General features: G+C 45.8%; 1 protein-coding gene across 4 annotated transcripts in view; it reads left to right on the top strand.

The window, feature by feature from the left end:
* The first annotated feature begins 374 nt into the window (after positions 1–374).
* The window catches only part of PROM1 (prominin 1), a 97,044-nt gene continuing 74,668 nt past the window's right edge, over positions 375–22,750 (top strand). For 2 of the 4 annotated variants that reach the window (XM_036329349.1, XM_036329323.1), the window contains exons 1-2: positions 375–511; positions 8,963–9,379. In XM_036329349.1, coding sequence (XP_036185242.1) covers positions 9,157–9,379 — 223 coding nt within the window. In that variant the 5' untranslated portion in view covers positions 375–511; positions 8,963–9,156. Of the gene's footprint in view, positions 512–727; positions 808–1,519; positions 1,580–8,962; positions 9,380–22,750 lie in introns of those variants that run through there. The other 2 variants (XM_036329330.1, XM_036329340.1) reach the window with 2 other exon arrangements.

Here is a 22,750-nt window from a genome sequence, read left to right as displayed (position 1 = left end):
AAAGAAACAGAATTTCCGGAGGATGAGGCCCAGAAATCAGGATTTTAAAAAGATTCCCAGGTGATTCGAATGTGCAGCCAAGGTTGAGAACCACTGCTTTATGCTGTTTTATGGCTCAGGCCACTAGCATTGTGATTGATACATACTAGGGGACCCAAGGATTTGGGTGTTGTTTTGTTTGGGTAAATCGTTTGTTAAAAGCCGGCGGCGGCTGAGGGAGTCCACCTGGCAGAGTTGGAGCCAGACAGAGGCGGAGTCTGGAGAAGGGCTGTGGCACCCGGAGCCAGCCGAGGGCTCTGGCGGTGGAGGAGGCGTGGGTGCTGAGCGCAGGGCGGGCGGGCGGGCGGGCGAGCGGGACTCGCGCCTCAGGAAACCCATGCAGTCCACGTGCCCGGGGGTCTCGTGCTCGGCTGGTCCAATGGGAGCGCGGCCCGAACCCCGGGCTTAGTATCTTTAAACCCCCCGCAGGGTCCCCACCAGGCACCTGGACGCACGCGCTGTCCCGCGGCAGGTGAGAGCCTTTAAGGAAACTGGGACTTAAAGGCGGACTTACGGGAGCAGGGCTGGCGGCAACAGGTCCCCCCGTCCCCCCTGCCCCCCCCCCCCCCCGCGCCCCAGCCGGCCTCGCTAGCGCCCCCCGGAGCAGACGTCTTCCTGTCCTGCTGCCTCCTCCCTAGCCTCTCGGAAGCCTCCCCGGTGGTCCCCACATAAATCATTCCTGAGCCGGCTGGAGAGCAGGGCTGCGGGGGGGAGGGCAGCGCGGGCGGTGCTGGCCGAAGCGGGAGCGGGACCGGGACGGGGCGCACGGTGAGTGGCCAAGTCCTTACCCCGAGCCTGGGAACCGTCTGCGGACTCTGGGGGGTGGGGTGAGTTGGTGCGCGCATCCCCTTCTAGAAAACTGGGGCGGGGAATGGGGAACTGAGCAGCTCTTTCTGCGCCCCTCACCTCCCAGCTCCCCAAGACCCCGCGCCCCGGCACCTAGGCAGGTGATGGGAACCCCCAAAGCGGCCGGGGAGCCAGAGGGGCTACAAGGAGGGCGAGGTGGTCCTGGCACCCCGCCAGGGCGTGGACGAGCACAAACTTTGCAGGCTGCCTGGCGGGTCTTCTTTCCATCCCCTGGAGGCCAGCCTGGTCCGGGCGCGAGCCGGCGGGGAGCGCGAACAGAACCAGGACCCCGACCCCCAAGGCCACAGGGTGGATCTCGGGAGGGCAGCAGGCCCCGGGAGGCTCCTTAGGAGCTTGGGCGCTGTTCTGCGGCGAGGGGGTGCTGGGGACGGAGGGGTGCTCAGGGGGCTCGCGGGGCACTGATCCTTCCTGCGGGTACGGGAAGGGGTCACCTCTCTCTAGTTTGCCCCCTGGAATGCGCTGTGCAAGCGACCATAGCTGGGGGGAGCTCTGGGGTGCAGTGGGACCCGTCTCCGGTTCCGCGGGGAGCTCACTAACCCGGGACGCGCGCGGGGACCCGCAGAGGTTTCGGGATGAGAACTAGGTGCTGGGGCGCCCCTGGCGGTGCAGGGCCAGGACATCAAAGGGACAGAGGAAGCGCCCGGCGGTGAGAGAGTCGGACAGTCGGGCTGAGGTCAGTTTCTCCGAAAGCCCACGTCCAGAGGGCCGAGGGATGCGATGACTGGGTGGGAGGTACACCGCTCCGGGCCCCTTTCTTCTTGGGGACCCCGATCCGTGCCAACCCGGGCTGCGGAGCCGAGCGCTCCGGGCAGCCAAGTTACTCGGGCAACCCCCTCCCCCAGGAGGCGGCGGATTCCTGGAGTAGCTTCCCCAACCCGCCCTGCAGTCCAGTCTTTTGTGTCCTGCAGCCCATTATTTTGAGGCCCCGGGGGAGGTGGGAGCGGGGCGAAGGGGGCCGGCGAGGCGGCACGGGAGGGGAGCGCGGGCCCCAGGCTTCCTGCAGCAACTGGTTGCGCCTGCAGCCCCAGCGCTGCTGACCATTCTCTGCCCTCCCTGCCCGGCTCCTATAAGGTTTTCCCGGGCTCCTGTGGGCGGTGGGTGCCCTGGTGAGGATAAGGTGTGCGGTTGGGGTCCTTAAACCTACCCCCGCCCCGTGCTGCAACAGAGCCCGTGGAGACTCAAACAACTGTGGTCATGCTTAGGTTGAACTATAGGAAACTGCATTTTGGTGTGTGTGTGTGTGTGTGTGTGTGTGGCCAGAAAACAGGAATATGGGCAACTTAATATTTATTTTTCTTTTCTCACTTACTTGGGAATTTTCTCTTTCAATATCCTTGGAGCTGCCCTGTCTTGTTAGGTGAGAGTATTGGTGCTGGCAGGAACAGTACAGACCTACCATCGACTGCCAGCTGTGTGCCAGGTGCTGAGCCTGTTGTGTCTTTAACCCTCTAGCACCATTCGCAATCTTATTTCACAGAGGAGCAAAGGGAACGGTGGAGAGGTTTAAGCAACCGTCACAGAGCTCATAAGGCGGACTCCAGCCTCCAGCTCCACTATCTCCCCAGCAGTGCCCTTTAGTTTTGTTCTGTTTCCTTAATGCGTCTCATAATGTTTTTTACGAGCTTCCTTATGATTCCACCCTGGACTGTTTTGTGAGTCTTGGGCAATGACGCAAACAAGTGCATCAGAGGGCAGGTTAAATAATAAAACTTTAAACCAAACACTGTTTTGTTAACCGTTTAAAATATGACGGAGATAGGTTTTGCTCCCTTGGAATTTGCTTTGTTACAAATGATAGAAGCCACTCAGCCAGCATGGCTCAGTGGTTGGGCATCGACCTATGAACCAGGAGGTCAGGGTTCAATTCCCGGTCAGAACACATGCCCAGGTTGCAGGCTTGATCCCTAGTGGGGGTGTGCAGGAGGCGGCCGATCAGTGATTCTCTCTCATTGTTGATGTTTCTATCTCTTTCTCCCTCTCTCTTCCTCTCTGATATCAATACAAATATATATTTTTTGAAAATGATAGGAGCCAACTCTGGATAATTGTATTGGGTGGCTCCGAGAAATGACAGGAAGAGCTCCCGGTTGTTATATGGCCGTGGCTCTCACCACGATGAGGCTCTGAAGGTGGCTGCTGACTGGGGTAGAAACAGTCTCTGCCTCCATGCGGTGCTCCATGTGTGCAAACCCAGGAGTAAGCATCTGATTGGCTGAGCCTGACTTACCGGGTGCCAGTGCACAGTCTGGGGGCCTCAGCTGGCCTTGCAGTGAGACTGGCAAAGGTGGGCTCAGAAGTTGGGCAGCGCCCTAACCGGTTTGGCTCAGTGGATAAAAGCGTCAGCCTGCAGACTGAAAGGTCCCAGGTTCGATTCTGGTCAAGGGCATGTACCTTGGTTGCGGGCACATCCCCAGTAGGGAGTGTGCAGGAGGCACCTGATCGATGTTTCTCTCTCATTGATGTTTCTAACTGTCTATTCCTCTCCCTTCCTCTCTGTAAAAAATCAATAAAAGTTGGGCAGCTCCCACCACACCCGTTCCTACCCCCAAAACCCAGATGGCAAATATCTATGCAGAGATCCTTTTAACAGACATCCCAGCAAAGGTTCCAGCAAAAGAAAAAATGAAGCTGGATGGTCACCATGTTTGCTTTCATTTCTTTTGTTTTGTTGTTGTTAATCCTCGCCTGAGGATGCTTTCCCATTGATTTTTAGGGAGAATGGAAGAGAGAGGGAAAGACAGAGAGAAACATCTATGTGAGAGAAACATATCGATTGGTTGCCTCCTGCATGAGCCCTGACCAGGACCCAGGACGGGGAGGAGCCTGCAACCAAGGTATGTGCCCTTGACTAGAATTGAATTTGGGACCCTTTGGTCCACAGGCTGACGCTCTATCCATTGAGCAAAACCAGTTAGGGCCATGTTTGCTTTTAAACCGGGGTTTGTGGTAGTGCCCAACTCTGGACGCCAGGCTCATAATCATGGGAGGTGTTTGCTCGACATTCACATTCTTGGGCGCCTTCCCCAGTTTGCACTCAGTGCATTTGGAGTGAAAACCAGGAATCTACACCCCATTTATTGGTCAGCCTAGTGCCTAGTCAAGGAGATAGCACCAGAGAGCAGTGTCCAAAGCCTGTAAAGGTGAGGATCCCAGCAGGAAGTATGGCCCCCAGGAGGGCAGACCAGTTCTCCCATTGGTAACGCCAGCGAGGACACCGTGGCTGCCTGTGCTGCAGGAAGTAGCCACAAGCAACCCAGCGCCTCCCTTCCAGAGGCCACAGGACTCCTCATAGCAAGTGCTTGGCATGGTTTCAAAAGAGGTAAAATGATCATGTTGTGAGTCCATTTGATTTCAGCAGTCCTTATTGAGCACCTACTGTGTGCCTGACTCCATGCATGGGCACAGAGATAAGTAAGTCAGACACCCCACACAGCAGCCGGTCAGTTCCATACACTATGGGCTGGCTGGGCTGTTGGGAGCTTTTGCCTTATTTCTGTTGTCCCGAGGTTGCGTTTGGGACAGAGGCAGGAATGAGCCAGGCAGCTGTCAGAAACAGTGCTGGCTTTCAAACCTGAGATGTTTTAAGAATCATTCACCAGGGGAGCTTGTTAAATATGCAGATCAATGGCCCCGTCTCTAGAAATTAGTTCTGATCATCTGTGTTTTGAATAAACACCCCTTTATGCGGATGCAGCTATTGGTCCATGAAGGTTTTCCTGGGTTTTCTGCGGGCAGTTCTGGGAGCTGCTCTCAGGCTACATGTGGTTTGATAGGCACGCACCCGGGCCTCTTGACACAGCTGTGACACCCCGATTAAAACGGGGGTGGAAACGTTTCTGTTTGCACTTGGCTTTTATCAGTTGTCTAGTGTTTCAGGTATAGTGAGATTTTAATTTTTTTCATTCAAATGTATTCTAAACTTTTAGAGGAACCTCCACTTTGGAGCAAGGAGTAGACACCCACCGACACTCCTATAGGGTGTCCCAAAATTCACGCAAGAAGTAATTTTGATAGAAAACACAGGTTTATAATTAAAAATTGTAAATTTTTTATTGATTCATAAAATATACAGTATATGGTTATGTAAGGAATAGCACATCGGGTAAATGGCCTCCACTGCTTTGCTGGTACATACGCAAAGCCGTGGTCTTCATTGGTCTTCATTGTCCCTGCTCCTGGGCCATAATTGGTACTTGGTAATGCTTATCAAATTGAAGGGATTGAAATCAAAGGGCAACAGATATTAGAATCTGATTCAATAAACCAAGTAAAATTAGGCTTTTATTTTTTGTTGTTGTTGTTAATGCTCACGCAAAATTCAAATCTTGAGTGAATTTTGGAACACCCTATACCTCCCCAGCAGCGAGAAGCAGCATCTCCTTTGACACCTCCCTTTCTTGTGTTTCACGGAGGGAGCCTGCAAGTCTGCTTATTCCTGGCTCTCCCACGGGTCCCCTGCCACTTCTCTCCTGCCATGTCTCTCCCTGGCGGAGGCTTGGTGGCATTACCAGGAAGCCAGCCTTTCTTAGCAGCTGAGCCCTTACTCCTTCTAGCTGCTCCACTCCCTGCCTGTCCTTTAGCAGAAAACAAGATGCGATTGTGGGTATGTGTGCATGTTGTGTGTATTGTGTGGTATGTGTCCATATGTGTACATGTGTTGTGTGTTAGTGTGTGCTGTGTGTATGCTATGTTAGTATGTGTAGGGTGTGTATATATAGGGTGTCAATGTGTGGTACATATGTATGTGGTGTGTGTTAGTGTGTGTACATGTGTGGTGTGTGTGATATAGGTATGTGGTGTGTGTATTGTGTGTGTCCATATCTGTATAGGGTAGGGCAAAAGTATGTTTACAGTTGTTTGTATGGAAAATAGTACAACAATCCTATATAATAAAAGACTAATATGCAAATGAACAGAACAGCAGAATGACCGGTCGCTATGACGTGCACTGACCACCAGGGGAAAGATGCTCAACGCAGGAACTGCCCCCTGATGGTCAGTGTGCTCCCACAGCTAACCTCCTGCAGCCAGCCAACCTCCCTTGGCCCACAGTCCCTCAGCTGTGACCTTGCCTGATTGGGACTGGGGAGAGATGGCCCCGATTCGCCAGGAGGGACCCCACTCATGCAAAAATTCATGCACTGGGCCTCTAGTTAATAAATAATAATATAAGAATACTCTGTTTTATGTATTCACAACTAGAAAACTACTCTTGCCCACCCTGTATTTATGGGTGGTATGCGTTATGTGTACAAGTAGTGTATCAGTGTGTGGTTTATGTGTACATGATATGTGTGTGTGCAGTGTGTGTGGTGTGTGTGCACACATCTGCCTGCCTGCTTAGAGGAGCCTTTTCATGGCTGAATAACCACACACATCCCTTGTTTCATACTTTCTCCTGCCCTGTGCAACCCGGAGTTTCCCAGACAAAAGGACTTGCAAAGACTGCCACTCTGTTTTCTTCTTCATTCTCTCTGGAAAGGGTTTGAGGGCCAAGAGCCCTGGTTCCTGTTGGAAGCAGTGCAGGCTGGGACACTGCAGAGCCTGAGAACAAGGGTTTGCAGTGGCTGTGCCTGGCAGGGAGATTGCCTTTGGGAAGCAGTTACCAGGTCCTGGTGTATCTGTGGTGAAATTGGGAGCAGATATGGAGCTTGGGGTTAATGAGGCTGACACCAGAGCCACTGAGGATCTAGTAGCATTGAGTTGATAAAGGCAGGGTTTAGGGTCATTGTATCGGTGGCTCTTTGCAGAGTAATTGGCGGGGGACAGGACTTAGGCAATATCTAAGGGGGTTCCTTAGGAATTCACATCTTCATTAAATAGCTCCTGAAATCCTACCTCCTCCTCTGACTTGGTGGAATGTAGGTAATAGGGCCACTGTTCGCTTGCAGTGTGTCACTTTCTTGATGGGTGCTCTCATAGTGTGTGTTTCAAGAGCACCTGTGTGAGTCAACTGAAATGTTAAAGTCAGTGATGTGTGGGCAGGCTGAAGAGCCATCTCAGATGATGGATAAAGAAAAATTGGATTTATTTAAAGAAAAGGAGGTGGGGGATGGGGATACCTAAAGGGAAGGGCTACACAGAACTGAGCCAAAGGGTATTGGGTCCATGATGGCAGCAAAAACATACTTAGGACAGTGAAATAAGGCAGGGGAGCCTAGGCCAGCTGCTTTGGCTCACTGAGAAGCCAGAGAAAAGGGGGCCTTGGAGACAGGTTCAGGGCAAGGACAAGCTGCCGCTGCCTGTTGGTCCCCTGGTTGCAAGTCATGTGGGGGTCCCTTAGAGCAGTGGTTCTCAACCTTCTGGCCCTTTAAATACAGTTCCTCATGTTGTGACCCAACCATAAAATTATTTTCATTGCTACTTCATAACTGTAATGTTGCTACTGTTATGAATCGTCATGTAAATATCTGATATGCAGGATGGTCTTAGGCGACCTCTGTGAAAGGGTCCTTTGACCGCCAAAGGTGTCGCAACCCACAGGTTGAGAACCGCTGCCTTAGAGGGAAGGAGGAAGGGAATGGCGCTGGCGTGCTCTCCTAGGGGAGAGCGCACACTGGGTCCTTTGTCCTAAGCATATTTATCTCTCTCTTACAGGTAGAAATCTTAAGGGAGCTCTCAGGGGAGAGTCTTAATAGAATATTCATCAGCTTCCCAGGGGTGCTCTTTCAGGGTCACAGTCTCCACTGATTGGTCAGTGCCAGGGCAGGGGGTCATTAGTCAATGCAGCTGGTCCTGAGGCAGCCACGTGTCACTTGTCCTCACTTCTCTGGTTTTGCTGCTTTCCTGAGCCTGGAGCTGAAATATAACTGAGGCCTAGATGTTATCTTTAGGGGAAGGTCAGGGGGTCTAAACCCGTGGGACTAGAGATATGCTAGGGGAGGATCGGTTACCCTGAGGACAAGGTTCTTGTTTTCCCAGTTTTGCCCCTTGGTAGGCTCTCTGCCCTGGTGAGTTTCTGTACCTGGCCCATCGTCCTTGCTCTGCTCCTGCCTATCTAACATCTTCTATATAAATAAAATCCGGGGTTCCTGACGCCATCCCAGTTCACCTGGTGGGTTCTGTTTTAGCTCACTAGCCTCATGCAATGATACAAGCAAGTCAGCTGTTCTGGCTTATTTATTTTATATCCAGCAGCACTTCCAGAGCCCCTACTGTGTGCCCTGCCTTGTGTTCAGTTCTGGGGACGGAAATACAAGGAGAACAGGGGCCACACTAAGCATTCTCAGTAGACACTGGGTTGGTAGCAGCTTTTAGGATCCCTGTTTCTTTCTCCCTCTCCCAGGGGTGGGCAGGAGTCCCCTTCTGCCCTGCCTCTTATCGCCTGGACCCCTAGTTGATCAGGTGGTAACTTGGGGGCAAAGATTTCCATCAAGACTACCTGGTGAACCTTTGAGACAGATAAATTCCAATGTCACCCAGCCTTGAAGAGTTTGGCCCCTTGCCTTGAGACCCTGCTCTTTTAGTTTGGGTTGTAGGTGGATAGAGGGAGGATGTTTGAACTGAGATCAGTGAACGAATAAGCAGAATAAAAGGCAGAGTAAGATATGTCTCCAGAGACCAGGAAAACAACACAAACTTGGAGAAAAAAGAAAGCATCCAGTCTGTTGCTGGGGCCTCAGCCTCTGGCTGGAGCCTGAGAGGGAGGGCTCTGTAGGGAGAACCTCAGAGTCTAGCCCCTTGGGCTCAGCTGTGCCCTCAGGCAAGTCACCAAGGAAATCCTCAGTCAGTTTCCTTATCTGTAAAATAGGATAATGCCTTAAGCAAGATCCTACCTCTAAGGCAAGGACAACAGTGTCTGGAATGTAGTAAGTGCTCAATAAATGTTAGTTTCTAAAGCCGTACAGCCTTCTCTACACTACCTAGCATGTGGCCCTTTGAGGAGGAGGGACCTGCATGGAACTTTCAAGTCCCATGGCCCTGAGGCAGCCTCTGAGCCCCGCCCCCACACAGATTAGGCAGATGGGCTTGCTAAAGCCTCACAGCCTCCTCGTGGGCAGCTCCCGGTGCAGGCCCGCCCCGCGTTAGTGACTGATGCCTCTTCTCCGTCTTCCAGGGATGCTGCCTTGAGTGACTGACCCCACTGGAGATCGTGCATGCCATCCAGGCTAGTCCTCCCCTCCTTGCGCCTCTTCTACACAGAAACGCGCTCTCTTGGCTTATCCGTGCTCCTGGCTTACCCACGGCTCCCAGAACCTCTGAGGCAGGAGGCCCCCACTTCTACCTCATGCGTGGAGCACCTTGCTAGCCATGACCCTGACACTCGGTGTCCTGCTGCTGCTGGCGCTCTGCCAGGGTACCATTTCAGAGGAGCCCTCGTCCTCCCCAAACAGTACCAATGATGGTCTGAAGTTTCAGTTGCCCACGCCGACCTATGAGACCAAAGACGATTACATACCTAGGTCCATCGGCAATCTTTTTAAAATGGTGCGCATCTTCCTCTACGTGGTGCAGCCCAACTTTTTCCCAAAGGGTAAGTGACCACTGCGGGAAAGGTGGGATTGGTCTCCACACAGTGGGGTGCACACACCCAACATTGTTTATTAATGACAAGACGACCAATACAGACTATAGTCATTTTCTATTTCTTTTCTTTTTGGCTGGATCAATGAGTTATTCTCAAGTACATACCAAAGGTAAAAATTAGGGTAAAAATGCAAATTCTCTGTCATCAACTGAGAAGTTAATAATTTCCTCATGGCTTAAACATTTAACTCTTCTCTGCCCACCACAGAATGCAATTTTGGCCCTAGCCGATTTGGCTCAGTGGATAGAGCATAGGCCTGCAGACTGAAGGGTCCCAGGTTTGATTCAGGTCAAGGGCAGGTATCTTGGTTGCAAGTTCCTCCCTGGATTCGGCCCTAGTTGGGGTACATGCAGGAGGCAACGAATTGATGCATTTCTCTCACATTTATGTTTCTCTCTGTCTTTCCCTCTCTCTTCCATTCTCTCTAAAATCCATGGAAAAATACCCTCAGGTGAGGATTAACAAAAAACAAAAAAAATGCAATTTTGATATTGCTTCAGGCAAGGAAAGTCCTGACCAAACCTTTGTACCTGACAAAGTGTGTGTCAGTTCTAAGAGTTTGTGAGGAAAGGAGGGATGGCACTTGTTGGGACGCTCATGGCATATGGTGCTATTATTCTTTGTATATGTGCCTACTTGGCCTTCTTACCACTGTTTACCCTCCTCGGCTATCCTCAAAGTCTTCGGGGTTTGTGTTTCCATACAAGATTATGAAAATTAAAATAGTCTGTGGAAAGAATCTGTTACTAGGGTTTGGCAGTCTAAATTGTTATTGGCTTAATGTTAGATCTATCCTAAGCTTGCTCTTTAAACTACAAAGATGTGAACACTATCATGATTACTAAAATTATAAAATTTGTAGTAATCTTTATCGTCTTCTTTAGCTAGTCAGCTATTTTTCAAAAGAGATGAGGGGGAGGGCGGAGAGAGAGAGAGAGAGAGAGAGAGAGAGAGAGAGAGAGAGAGAGAGAGGGAGAGAGAATGCATTTAGTAAACTTCAGCACTTGTTTATATTATGGGCAGTTTATGGATTTTCCTTAAAATACATTTGTATTAAAATGGTTTTACATTTATTTGTCTTAGATTAAGCAAGTGAAACAGTTTTAAGTGTAGTTCTCAATTTTTTGTTAAGTTTAAATTCCAATTTGATGACATAAATTACTTTGAGCCCTTTTGTCATTGAGGAGAGTTCTGAAGACTCCTTACTGTTTATGTCATTGCTCACAAGACTAAATTTGGAAATCCCACAGACATAAGTCAAAAATAAGCCAAGTTTATTTATTTACTTATAATGCAAATTCACTGTTTTCAATAGACATCTCTTTATTTGTAGGCTCGATGTAAATATTACTGAATAAACAGTAACCTACTAGTGTTTCCACTGGCTTCCTTTTTATGTAAGAGGCATGGAGTTGAGTTGTTATGAATTTGCAATGACTCCTTGAGAAAGATTGTGAGGCAGCCGGGTGTCATCATAAGGCTTATCATGTAATGTGTTAATCCTGTAATCTCTTTCCATATGTTGTTTTATTTCACTCCCTTTAGATTTTAGAGGGAGGCTTCCTCATGCTTATTTTACAAGGGAAAGCAGTCTTTTAAAGAGTCTTCATTCAAATGACCAGGTTAAAAGATAACCTATTTCCAGTGCATTCTAAGGGTCTGAACTTCAGCGTCATTATTAGTCTAGAGCAGTGGTTCTCAACCTTCCTAATGCCGCGACCCTTTAATACAGTTCTTCATGTTGTGGTGACCCCCAACCATAAAATTATTTTCGTTGCTACTTCATAACTGTAATTTTGCTACTGTTATGAATCGTAATGTAAATATCTGATATGCAGGATATATTTTCATTGTTAGAAATTGAACATAATTAAAGCATAGTGATTAATCACAAAAACAATATGTAATTATATATGTGTTTTCCGATGGTCTTAGGCGACCCCTGCGAAAGGGTCATTCGACCCCCAAAGGCATCGCGACCCACAGGTTGAGAACCACTGGTCTAGAAGGAGGCGTCTGAAGAATTGAAATCCCAGTGTAATCTGAGGGAGTTAGCCTTGCTGGTTCCCTAGACCTTATTCAATACTTATTATTTCAGAGAAAGAAATTCTCAGACATTTCCACAGTAGACCAGAGCAGACCAGCACTACTCCTTTAAGAAATTGTTAGGGCTCTTTAAAAGAATGTAATCGGGAATTTAGCAGGTAACTTCTTGGAGTGTTGATTTCTGCCCCGCCCCCCCCCCCCCCCCCAACACTCCATTATTTGTATACTTTCACCCAGTTACTAGAGTTTATAATAGTCTCAAAGTGCCCATCAGGTACTTCGCAATATAAAGGACACACACCAGACAAGCCTGGCTTTTCCACTTGGGGCCAGTGCGTTTCGTGATTGCCAAATCATCGATAAGTGTCGGCGTAATTGAAGATTAAAAATAATAAAATGAAAAGAGATGGATTCCTATTTATAAACTTAACTAACTTAATATACTCGCCAAAATAGAAGTCTTTAGGGTGAGGCTTCTATGGGGTAGCAGCTTCACGGAAGATATTATCCCATAGGTATGTTCTTTCATTAGCAAGAGAACAAGTGTTTTGAATGCCAAGTCCCAGTGCAGGGGCGGAAAAGGAAGAGAGGGCCCTGGAGGCTGGCCTCCCTTTTCCTCTGCCATCGGACTGGGAAGCTTTCTACTTTTACATCCTGTGTCCAACCAAAAGGGTATACAATTTAATTTTTATTTAATTTTGTATTTTGAACTCCCTAAGCAGAAACACAATGCTGTATCCTTAAAATACAAGTTGGGAAGGTCTTGTTTAGCTGGGACTTGAGACAAAGGCCTACTTAACTTCCTGGGAAAAGAAAAGAGTAGCTTAGAGAGACCAGGAAGACTTTATGTGAGGCAGAGTGTGCTCTAGAATCTGGTGTAGTTTTTTTTGTTGTTGTTTTGTTTTGTTTTTAATAAAGACCTGCCCTGGTCTGAAGCTGCAAGAGTAATAGTGTCCTGGGTGTGGGCTCACTAAGAAGAGAATCCTTTGTCCATTCATTCAACTTAGAAAGGGTGTTGGTGGCAGGATGACCGGGGTGTTGAGGAGAATGTATTCCAGGGAGGGAATAGCATGTCTGGAGCGTGGAGGCTCATGGACCGAGGCTCATGGTAGACCCAGGAGGTGGTTGTCATGAAATCAGATTGGGGAGCCGTAGCTGAAGGACCCTGACAGGCAGGTCGAGGTGTTTGGTAGAGGGAAGGAAGCTAAGGCAGCATGAGCAGAGGTTCCATTCATTCAACAAGCAACTATTGAAGGCCCCTGTGGTGTACCTGGCTGGGTGCTGTGAGCCAGGATTGAAACGGAATTGGGTTTGGGGAAAAGAATCTGACAGCAGCAGCTAGGATAGGTCACAGGGAGATAAAGACTCCTACAGTGGGCCCAGGGGGGAGGTAATAACAGACTAACTAAAACGAGGTAAACACAACGGGGGAAACGGAGGCCAGATCTACTTTATGTTCAAATCCTAGCTCTTGCTTATTACCTGCTGGGTGACCTGGACCAAGTTGTTTGATTCTCAGACACTGTTCTCATAGATGTACTATGACTCTCATCATAATGCATTTTATAGGATTTATCTGTAAGGCTTTAGTGGCTGCTCTTAATATTATTATTTGAGAGAAAACATTGGCCAAATTTGACCTCAAGATTAGCGTCAGGAGGGGACATGGGAAAACGAAGGTGTTTCCAGGAGGGCACCTTAAAACGTCCTTGCTGCTGCTCCCTCGGGAACAGTCCCCAGGGAGTTGCCTCCTAAGGAGCAGATCCGTTCCTCTTGAAGTCAAGTGGCTGTGTCTCCTGTGAGCCCCGCGGTGGCAGAACTGGGTAAAGAAGCCAGAGCTCGGATGCAGTGCCAGTGTACTGAGTGGTCTTGGCTCCTCCCCGGGAGCAGCTGCATCTAACAGCTTTTGTTTCCTCTGCTTCTGTCTTCACTCCTGCTGTCCCTGTGTCTGCCGGAGGATGCCCTTTGCCAAGTGTTAGCTCATTTGAATCGCCCAGCAACTTGGAGAGGCAGATGATGGTGGTCTTATTTCTATTTTTTATACCCCTTTTACAGATTGGAAAACTAAGTCAGGATGTTATTACACGTCCAAGGCATGCAACTAGCTAGTGGCAGACTGAAAAACCCGTCTCCAGGACAAGCTGTCTCTCCTATATTCCACTGCTTACCTTGTGGATAACTTATTTCCCTTTTATTTGATCATAGTGCTTGTAAACTGAGCACAGGTCACTGTGAAAAGAGAGTAAATTTTTGCACATTAAAAGTGTGCATTTGCAGAAGATCACGATTTCTGCCAAACTCATCACAGACGCACCCAACTGGAAAGGACATTGGTCATCACCCATGCAGGTGATCTTCTGCAATGTACACTTTTACTGTGCAAAAAATTACTCTTTTCTTCACAGTGACCCACACCCAGTTTATGAGCACTATGATCAAATAAAAGGGAAATAAATTATCCCCAAGGGAAGCCTGGGAATATAGGAGAGACAGCTAGTCCTGGGGACGGGTTTCTCAGTCTGCCACTAGCCTAGTGAGGGAGGGGTGGCGCTGTCTGGGAGGGGACAGGCGTGTCTGTGTCTGCAGACTGTGACGGGGACTCCTCTGACCCTCCTTCCACACCTTCCGCTTCACAGTACAGCTGCTTCAGCTAAACTAAAAAACTGGTCCTCTCAGCTCATTCCCATAAGCTTGTCTGCCAAGGTCCTGCTGAAGCGTGCTCCTGGCTTTTCCTTCGGTAAACAGGGCGGCAGGTGTGCCCTTCTGGGAAATGTGGGCCTGTCCCACAAAAGACACCAGGAGAAAAGCTTCCTGTTTTCGTGGTCTCCAGCAATGTCCTTTCAGGAGGACTTCAAACACCCGCAGGAAATGAGAGATTAGTGCAAATGCAAATAAAGAGAGGCTACCCAGCAGCAGCTGGGTGAAGCCCACATGGTATTAAGCTTTTTTTTTCTTTTTCTTTTTTTTTTTTTTCCACATGGTATTTAAGCTTTGCTTGTCCTCTGGGGTTGAGTGGAGAGAAGTCTTAAAATCTGCACCTGGAGAAGTAGCTAGAAAGTAGCTGCACAGGGCAGTTCTGGGTTAGAACCATAAGGATGGACAGAACCAGGAGAGATGGCTCCAGGCAGGCCTGGCCCGCACCCTCTGCTTGGCTGGGGGCTAGATTCGGAAGTGAGCCTAACACCGGGCGGTGGGGAAGAGCTGCCTGGGTTTGAATCCTGGTTCTGATGTTGCTAGCTCTGTGACCTTGGGCAAGTTACTTAAACTCTTAGTTTTCTCTCTCTAAACTGGAAATAATAATAATAACAATAATAATAATAATAATAATAATAATAATAATAGTATTTCTTTGGTCATCATAATATTTAAATAAATATTTTTATGGAAAAATTACAACAGCATCTGATATATACAAAGTGCTATATTAGTGTTTGTTAAATAAAATATGAATGAATACAATAGATATTAATTTAAAAGCCTCTAAATCAGTGGTTCTGAACCTTCTGGCCCTTTAAATATAGTTCCTCATGTTGTGACCCAAGCATAAAATTATTTTTGTTGCTACTTCATAACTGTAATATTGCTACTGTTATGAATCGTAATGTAAATATCTGATATGCAGGATGGTCTTAGGCGACCCCTGTGAAAGGGTCATTCGACCACCAAAGGGGTCACGACCCACAGGTTGAGAACCGCTGCTCTAAATTAACCTCAGGTCTTGGTGATCACATGGACTAAAGAAGAAGTATTTCTTTGACTGCAGGCTCCAAGCTCAGTGGTTAGAGCACTGGTCTTGTATTTGACCCTCCCTGTATTGTCTTCCTGGGGCTGCCATAACAAATGATCACAAACTGGGTAATCACAAACAAATGATCACAGTTCCAAGGGCCAGAGTCCAGAGTCAAGTTTATTGGAAGGGCCATGCTTCCTCTGAGGGCTCTTGGGGAGAATCCTTCCTTGCTTCTCCCAGCCTCCGGTGGCTCCAGGAGTTTTGGTCTCTGACTGTCTTCACAGGGCCATTGTCTGCGTCCCTGGCTCACATCTCCCCCTGCCTTTCTCTTATAGGGACAGCCCTCATTGGGTTTAGGGTGTTCCCTACATCCAGAATGATTTCAAGATCCTTCACTTAATTACATCTGCAAAGACCCCTTTTCCAAATCAGGTCACAGTCCCAGGTTCCCAGGCTCAGGACTTCAACACATCATTTTGGGAGTCACGATTCAGCCCACAAAACCTATTACACCTATTCATTCATTCATTCATTCATTCATTCATTCATTCATTCATAACAGGTCTAATCCTTTCATAATCATTTGCAAACATGTTTTCAAATATGTTGAAACTCTTCAGAAAAAGTGGGATAGTTTGCATATTCTATAAGTTGAGTCTTTCACTTAACATTATATTGGGGGCATCTCTCCAAGTTGGTTCCCATAAGGATGTTGACCAAAAACAAGCAGGTTTTTAGCAAGGACCCTAAGGCATTCTTTCACCAATCTTTTGATGTAGGGCCAAGGGCTTAAAATTATTTTTATTAAGAGTTAATTGTTTGAAGTTTTATAATTAATGTTTCTGATATAAACAGCACCCACCCAAAATGCATCCTCTCTAATTTTGGCTTCTTTGTTTTGCTTTCTTTGAAATGCGCAAAAACACTTGGAGCTCAGTGTTCTAGATTTGTAGCCCGTTGCTTTCTCCCCGGGCTTTCACAGTTTACCCGCATGTAATTGCATCCAATTGGCTGGCTTTTATTAAGTCTTAATAGACCATTTGACGTCGTTTTTAGTGCTCATTCTTTTTATGTTCTTATTTCTTCAGTTTATGTAAGATTTAATTACTTATTGTACATAAAGAGGCAGGAATAAGGCTCGGAGCAGACCCAGAGTTATGGGTTGAATTGTTCCTCTTCCCATCCCTGAAATTCTCATATTGAAATCCTAACCCCCACTACCTTTGAACGTGACCATATTTGGAGATAGAATTGTTGCAAAGTCAATTAGTTAAGATGAGGTCATACTGGCGTAGGGTGGGCCCCTAATCTGATAGGACTAGTGTCCTCTTAAAAGAGGGAATTTGGAGACAGCACCCACAGAATGCCATGGCAACAGTGGAGTTATGCTGCCACAAGCCAAGGAACTAAGAGAAGCTAGGAGAGACCCAGAACTGTTCCCTCCCTGGGGCCTTCAGCAGGAGCATGGCTCTGTGAACATGTCGATCGTGGCCTTCATGCCCCCAGAATTATAAGACAATAAATTTCTGTTGGTTAAGCCTCTCCAATTGTGGTACTCAGCTAGGGCAGATCTAGCAAGCGAACCCATCCAGTAAGTGTACAATGAACAGAAAACACATACAGATGGCCAAGGGCACATCCCATTAGGGACTGTGTGCAGACATGTCTTGTAGGGAAGGAACTGATGGCCAGGTAACCTGATCAGCTGGAAAGTAGAGTCTCTGCTGTACATTTATATACCTGAGTCACGTCATCCATTGATTGAACTGAGGGATTCAACTGTGTGTGCTGAAGAATAAAAGAAACGAGAAAGAAATAATACAAATGATTTTTTTCCACCTTTCTACAATTGTATCATGTAGGCTTCACCTTCATCAACACTCAAAAGAAAGTGCCACTGTTTGCTGGACACTAGCGATTTCAGGGGTTTGCATGGACAATTCCTGGTTTTTGTCACTGCAGTCCCTGTCTGATGTGAGGACCTAAGTTTGCTCAAGACGAGACTCCTTGTTCTGTTGCCTCTTGACCTTCACTCTCCTCCTGGTAAACTGTTATTTCTGAAAACTTTGCTCATACTTTGAAGTGACACATACTTTGGAAGTCTGGTCCCTCATTTCATTGTTTTGTCTGTACCATTTCAGTTTCATTTATATAGTTTACTTCTGCATGCTTCACACTGCCTTTCAATAGTTTGCAGTCTCAGCTTATAAACTTACTGGTGCCAGCCGTGCCTGGCACATCTGAGATCCTTCGTAGTTGCTGGCTTTAGTTGTAGTATCTTTGAATTTTTATAGAGATTAACTCTCCCACTCCACCAAATTTCTCCCTCTATTCACTCAACAAAGGTTGAGTATTTGCTGTGTGTGCTTTCCTGAAATACTGGCCTCACGATGCTACCACTGAGCTACCAAAATAGTAACACCCTCAGGGCCATGAGCCTTTCCAGAGGGTGTTGCTCTGCTTTTACATTTTCTTCTAAAACTTCCCTCGCTGTCAGGTTTGCAATTACTTTTAATTTCCCTATTGTCAGCTGTCAGAGCATCTCTGCTTTCTTCAAATCCCAATGCTTCCTGTTACACCCTTCACTTTACATCTGGGGAGTTGCCGTGGGTGGCTCCATTTCTCCCGTAGAATTAAAAGTGTATGGATTTTGTGATAGCTATTTATGTCTCCAAGACTTGAGACTTTATTTCCAAGATTGTTGATTTTTTTTTTTACTTTCATGGAAAAATTCAAGCTTATAATATTTTAGCCAACAAGATTCCTGGACTCCACAGTAATTAAGTGTCTGTGAGGAGCTCAGGGCCAGGAACAGCTGTGAGGTGAGGACCATCTGGTGGACTCACAGGAAAGGGGACCGGGGCTCCTGGGGATGCCTGAACTGAGAAGGACTAAGTATTGAATTAAATTCAAATCATCTCACTAGTTATAAAGATAACTAAGTTTTTAAATTTTTTAAAATACGAAAGCAATACATGTACATAAAAGGCAAATCACATTGAAACATTGAAAGGTAATGATTGCTAACAAGGTTTTCATGTAGCCATTTGTTCACTCATTCATTCAGTGGATGTTTAGCTTGTGCTTTCTAAGTGCCAGGCTCTGTTCTAGGTTCTGGGGAATGAACATCCACAAATGTTATATACACACACTCGCACACACACACACACACACACACGCACACACACGCATGCACACACACACACTTCCCCCCCAAAGGAATTATTTGACATGCACTTCTGCCCCTTGCTTTTAAAACCTAACATATATGGTAGATTATTCTTGACACCCATTTTATTTCTCTTTAGTTTCACCAAATGCAGAGAAGTACAGAGAAAAAATACATAAGCCACCCATAGTGTATTTATTCTCCCAGAATGAACATGTAGTGAGTTGCTTTAAATAAAAGAAAGAAAACCTTAGTGACGAAACTGGAATCCCCATTCCCACGTTCCTGCTCCGGTTTCTCTCCTGTCTTCCCTCCATCCCTCCTTCCCTGATCCACAGAAGCTCGGCTTCTCTCATGCACGTTTTCATGTACTCACTATATATATCTATATATCTATATCTATATCTATATCTATATCTATATCTATATCTATATCTATATCTATATCTATATCTATATCTATATGTCTATATCTATATATCTATATATCTATATCTATATCTATATCTATATATCTATATATCTATATCTATATCTATATATCTATATCTATATCTATATCTATATCTATATATCTATATCTATATATCTATATCTATATCTATATCTATATCTATATCTATATCTATATCTATATCTATATCTATATCTATATCTATATCTATATGTCTATATCTATATATCTATATATATCTATATCTATATGTCTAGATATAGATATATATAGATATATAGATATATAGATATATAGATATTGAGAGAGCACTATTTTGTGTCTGTTTCTTTTGTTTTGTTTTTTAACTCACTGTTATGTTTTTGGTGTCTACCCATATTGAAACCCAGGGTTTCTAACCCATTCATTTTAACTGCGCTCTGATGTTCCTTTGTGTGAGTAAGCCCCATTGTGTTTATCCCATTCCCTAGCAATGGCATTTTAGTTCTTTTCCCTCATCTTGGTTACTGCGAAGCATTGCTCCACTGATAAGACAATGCACTTCACTGGTATATTGGTGGTATTTGGGTTTCCAGTTTTTTGTGTTTTTTTTTTTTTAAATAAAACATTATTACAATGACCACTCTTGAATGCATAGCTTTGCATAGTTGGGCAAGTTCAACCAATAGGAGGGACCCTAGAAAAGGAATTACTGTGGCAAGTGGTGTGTGCCTGCAGAGTTTTGATTGATTTACAAAATTGCTGTCTGATTTGTACACCAATGTGCAGTCCCAGTATTAAAACATGAAAATACTTGTTTTCCCACACTTTTTTCCAATGCTGGTGATTAAGAATTTTAGTGTTGACATGTCACAGGAAAAAAATGTCATGTTTTAATTTGTGTGTCTTTAATCACAAGTGAGTCACACCCTTCTTCCATTTGAATTTTTCTTTTTTTCAAAGAAACTTCCTGTTCTTGTCTTTGCTTATTTTTCAGTTGAATTATTGGTATTTTCCACTTTGATTTGTTAAAGTAGCTCACCAAATTTAAAACACTTATTCCTTGAGGAGGTACCATACTTGCATCACTCCGAATTTAAAAGTACAGAATGGTATGCAGTGTGACACTCTGCTCCCTTCTGACTCTCAGACACCCAACCACGGTTTTTAGATTTCCTGTGTGCATTCGTGAGTCTGTGTCTCTTCAGACATATTTTCTACAAGCAAATATGTGTATGTGGTCTTTTCTTCACAAATGACAATATGTTGTCTATTTTATTTGACACGACTTTCTTTTTAAACATACACGTTGGTCCTTATTTTATATTTGTACATAAAGAACTTCCTCGAGCTTTTATGTTTTTGTTGCTGCATAGTAGTTCATTACTTGTTAACCAGTGTTCACCATTTTTCTGTCACAAGCACTGTTATAAGGAACTTCAGTAATGTCACACATTTGCAAGTCTGTATGTAGGATAAATTCATAAAAATAGCATTGCCAGGTCAGTTTATAATTTTGTGAATTTGCACTTTTAACAGCTATTGCCTCGTTGCACTCCATAGGGACTGAACCAGTTTAGTCCTACAATAGCAATGCACAGACATCTCACTGAGTGTTGCCCAGTGTTTTGTGAGGTGGGCATCATCTCTATATTATCTACATGGAAACGGAGGCACAGAGAGGCGAGCTCCCTTAGCCAGGGCCACACAGCTTGCGTGGGCAGAGCAGGGATTTGAATTCAGATGTGTCTGATTTCAGCATCATTCTCCTGTCATGTATACTCCTTACACTAGACTATTGCACAACGCCTTGTAGTGGGACTGGACAGTGCACCTCGTGGGACATGCTTTGTAAATTCTTCTACTTCCTAGGAGTCCAGGAAGAGAATCAAGTGGAAAGATTGGAAGCTTTTGATAGAAAGGTTTAGTCCAGGTGTTGCTCAGTGACTCTTAGACCATTTCCAAGGTGCCTTTTCAGACATTGCACTGCTTGTTTTATAAATAAGTTTTCCCCACGGGAACAGGAATGAGTTCCAGAATTAAGGGCTGGCCTTTACTGGCTGCTAACGTGCTTTTTAACGAAAACTTATGTTCATTTTGTTCAATCTATCTTTAGTAATTCTTCCCTTCTAACCTGAAAGTCTATTTCATTTTCTTTTGTAACTTTTAGAGTTAAACATTTGATTACATCTCCCTCAATTTTTTATCATTAAGAGTTTGACTTATAATTTATTGGTGGACTTCTCTTCCCAGTGCTTTTGTGAATTTAAGTCCCAGAATGTAATAAGACAGAATTTTTGGTGACAGATAGTATTTATCTCAGAAATATCAGGAGATTTCTATTTTTTATTTTGTATTGGTCAGGTGTACAGTATAATGATTAGACAATCATATACTTTACAAAGTAGTCCCCCCAATATTTGAAGTCCCCATTTTTATCTTAATTTCCTAATAAATGCATTTAAGTGTATAAAATTTCTTCTGAGAACAGTTTGGCTGTATCCCGTAGATTTTGAAATGTGGTATTTTCTAATACCTTATACTTTCTATTTTGTTTTACCCAGTTGGACTACTGTCAACTGAGTAAATGTTACCTTTTGGAAAGGATTGAATGACAAAGATTAAACGTGAGCTGTTATAGCTCCTTTGTTTAACACTTCCCAGTCCCCAGCTGCGTGGTCCGAATGCATCCTCTGGCTCTCTCCAGAGCTGGGAGCAGCACACTTGGGGTGATTCCCAAGGAGCCCTCCTTCCCAGCCCTCCCCCTTGCTTTCTGGAATTGCAAAATGTTCCCTCAGCTACTGATTTAGAATGTTGTTGAAACAGTTGTTGATTATGTCTCAGAGTTTCCTTTTGGTGAGAGCACGTGGAAAAACCCTTGTTTCTAGTCTTAACGTTTTTCCTGGGCCATCGGCCTGAGCAGTTAATTCTAAATGGCTTCTGGAAAATTTTAGAACACTGGCTTCCCCTCTAAGCAGCGGGCACAGAATGGCCCCTTGCTTCCTGTGTTCTTTTGCTGCAAAAGCCAACACTGTGGGGATGGAGCCAAGGGCCAGGTAGTCCCTGCATGGAGCACAGGAGTTCCATCGGCTGTCCGTGGGCTTGCTTCTCTTTTTTCTTCCGTCTTATCCATGTTATCTTAATTTTATACATATCCCTGTTAGCGTAGGTAGAATAGGAATAAAATTTAAGCCCGGCTGGTGTGTCTCAGTGGTTGAGCATTGACCTATGAACCAGGAGGTCACAGTTCCAACCCGGTCAGGGCACATGCCCGGGTTACGGGCTCGATCCCCACTGTGGAGTGTGCAGGAGGCAGCTGATGATTCTCTCTCATCATTGATGTTTCTATCTCTCTCTCCCTCTCCCATCCTCTCTGAAATCAATGAAAATACATTAAAACATTTAAACATCCTAAAAGCCAAATTTGTATTGGGTGGGATTGGAAAAAGAACGCATTTAGAATGAGAGGAGGGGGAGGGAGAGGACTCCCAGGGCAGCAGTCCAGGGGAAAGAAGTCTCCGTAGCCTTGCAAGGACAGGAGGGGCGACTGGTTTACAGAGAGCAGCTGCAGACACAGGCTTCTGTTTAGTAACTCTGTGGGGAACAAGCCTCTTAGTCAACACTCGAGCCAAAAGGTGGTGAAACAACTGTTTATTGGTGTGTGGCATTTCTTTACCATCTGTGGCCTCCTGTGGGAATCTATAAGTTCCTGGATTATCATTTTAAAATATTTTAAATGGATGGCATCACTGATTCAATAGGACATGTTTATTAATTGAGACGAAGGCTCTCTCCGAACCTGATCAGAAGTAAATCGCCTTGAATCCCGGGGAGGAGGAGGTTGTATGTGTTTTAATACCCTCTTGGCAACTGGCTGACCCAGAAACTCAGCCTAATGAGATTTGGACAGCAGGCTTCCAAGAAGGAGATCGATTGTGA

The sequence above is a fragment of the Myotis myotis genome, unplaced genomic scaffold (assembly GCF_014108235.1).
Source record: "Myotis myotis isolate mMyoMyo1 unplaced genomic scaffold, mMyoMyo1.p scaffold_m19_p_1, whole genome shotgun sequence".
NCBI lineage: Eukaryota > Metazoa > Chordata > Mammalia > Chiroptera > Vespertilionidae > Myotis > Myotis myotis.
Note: the sequence above shows the minus strand (reverse complement) of the source record. Positions and strands in the feature narration are given on the sequence as shown.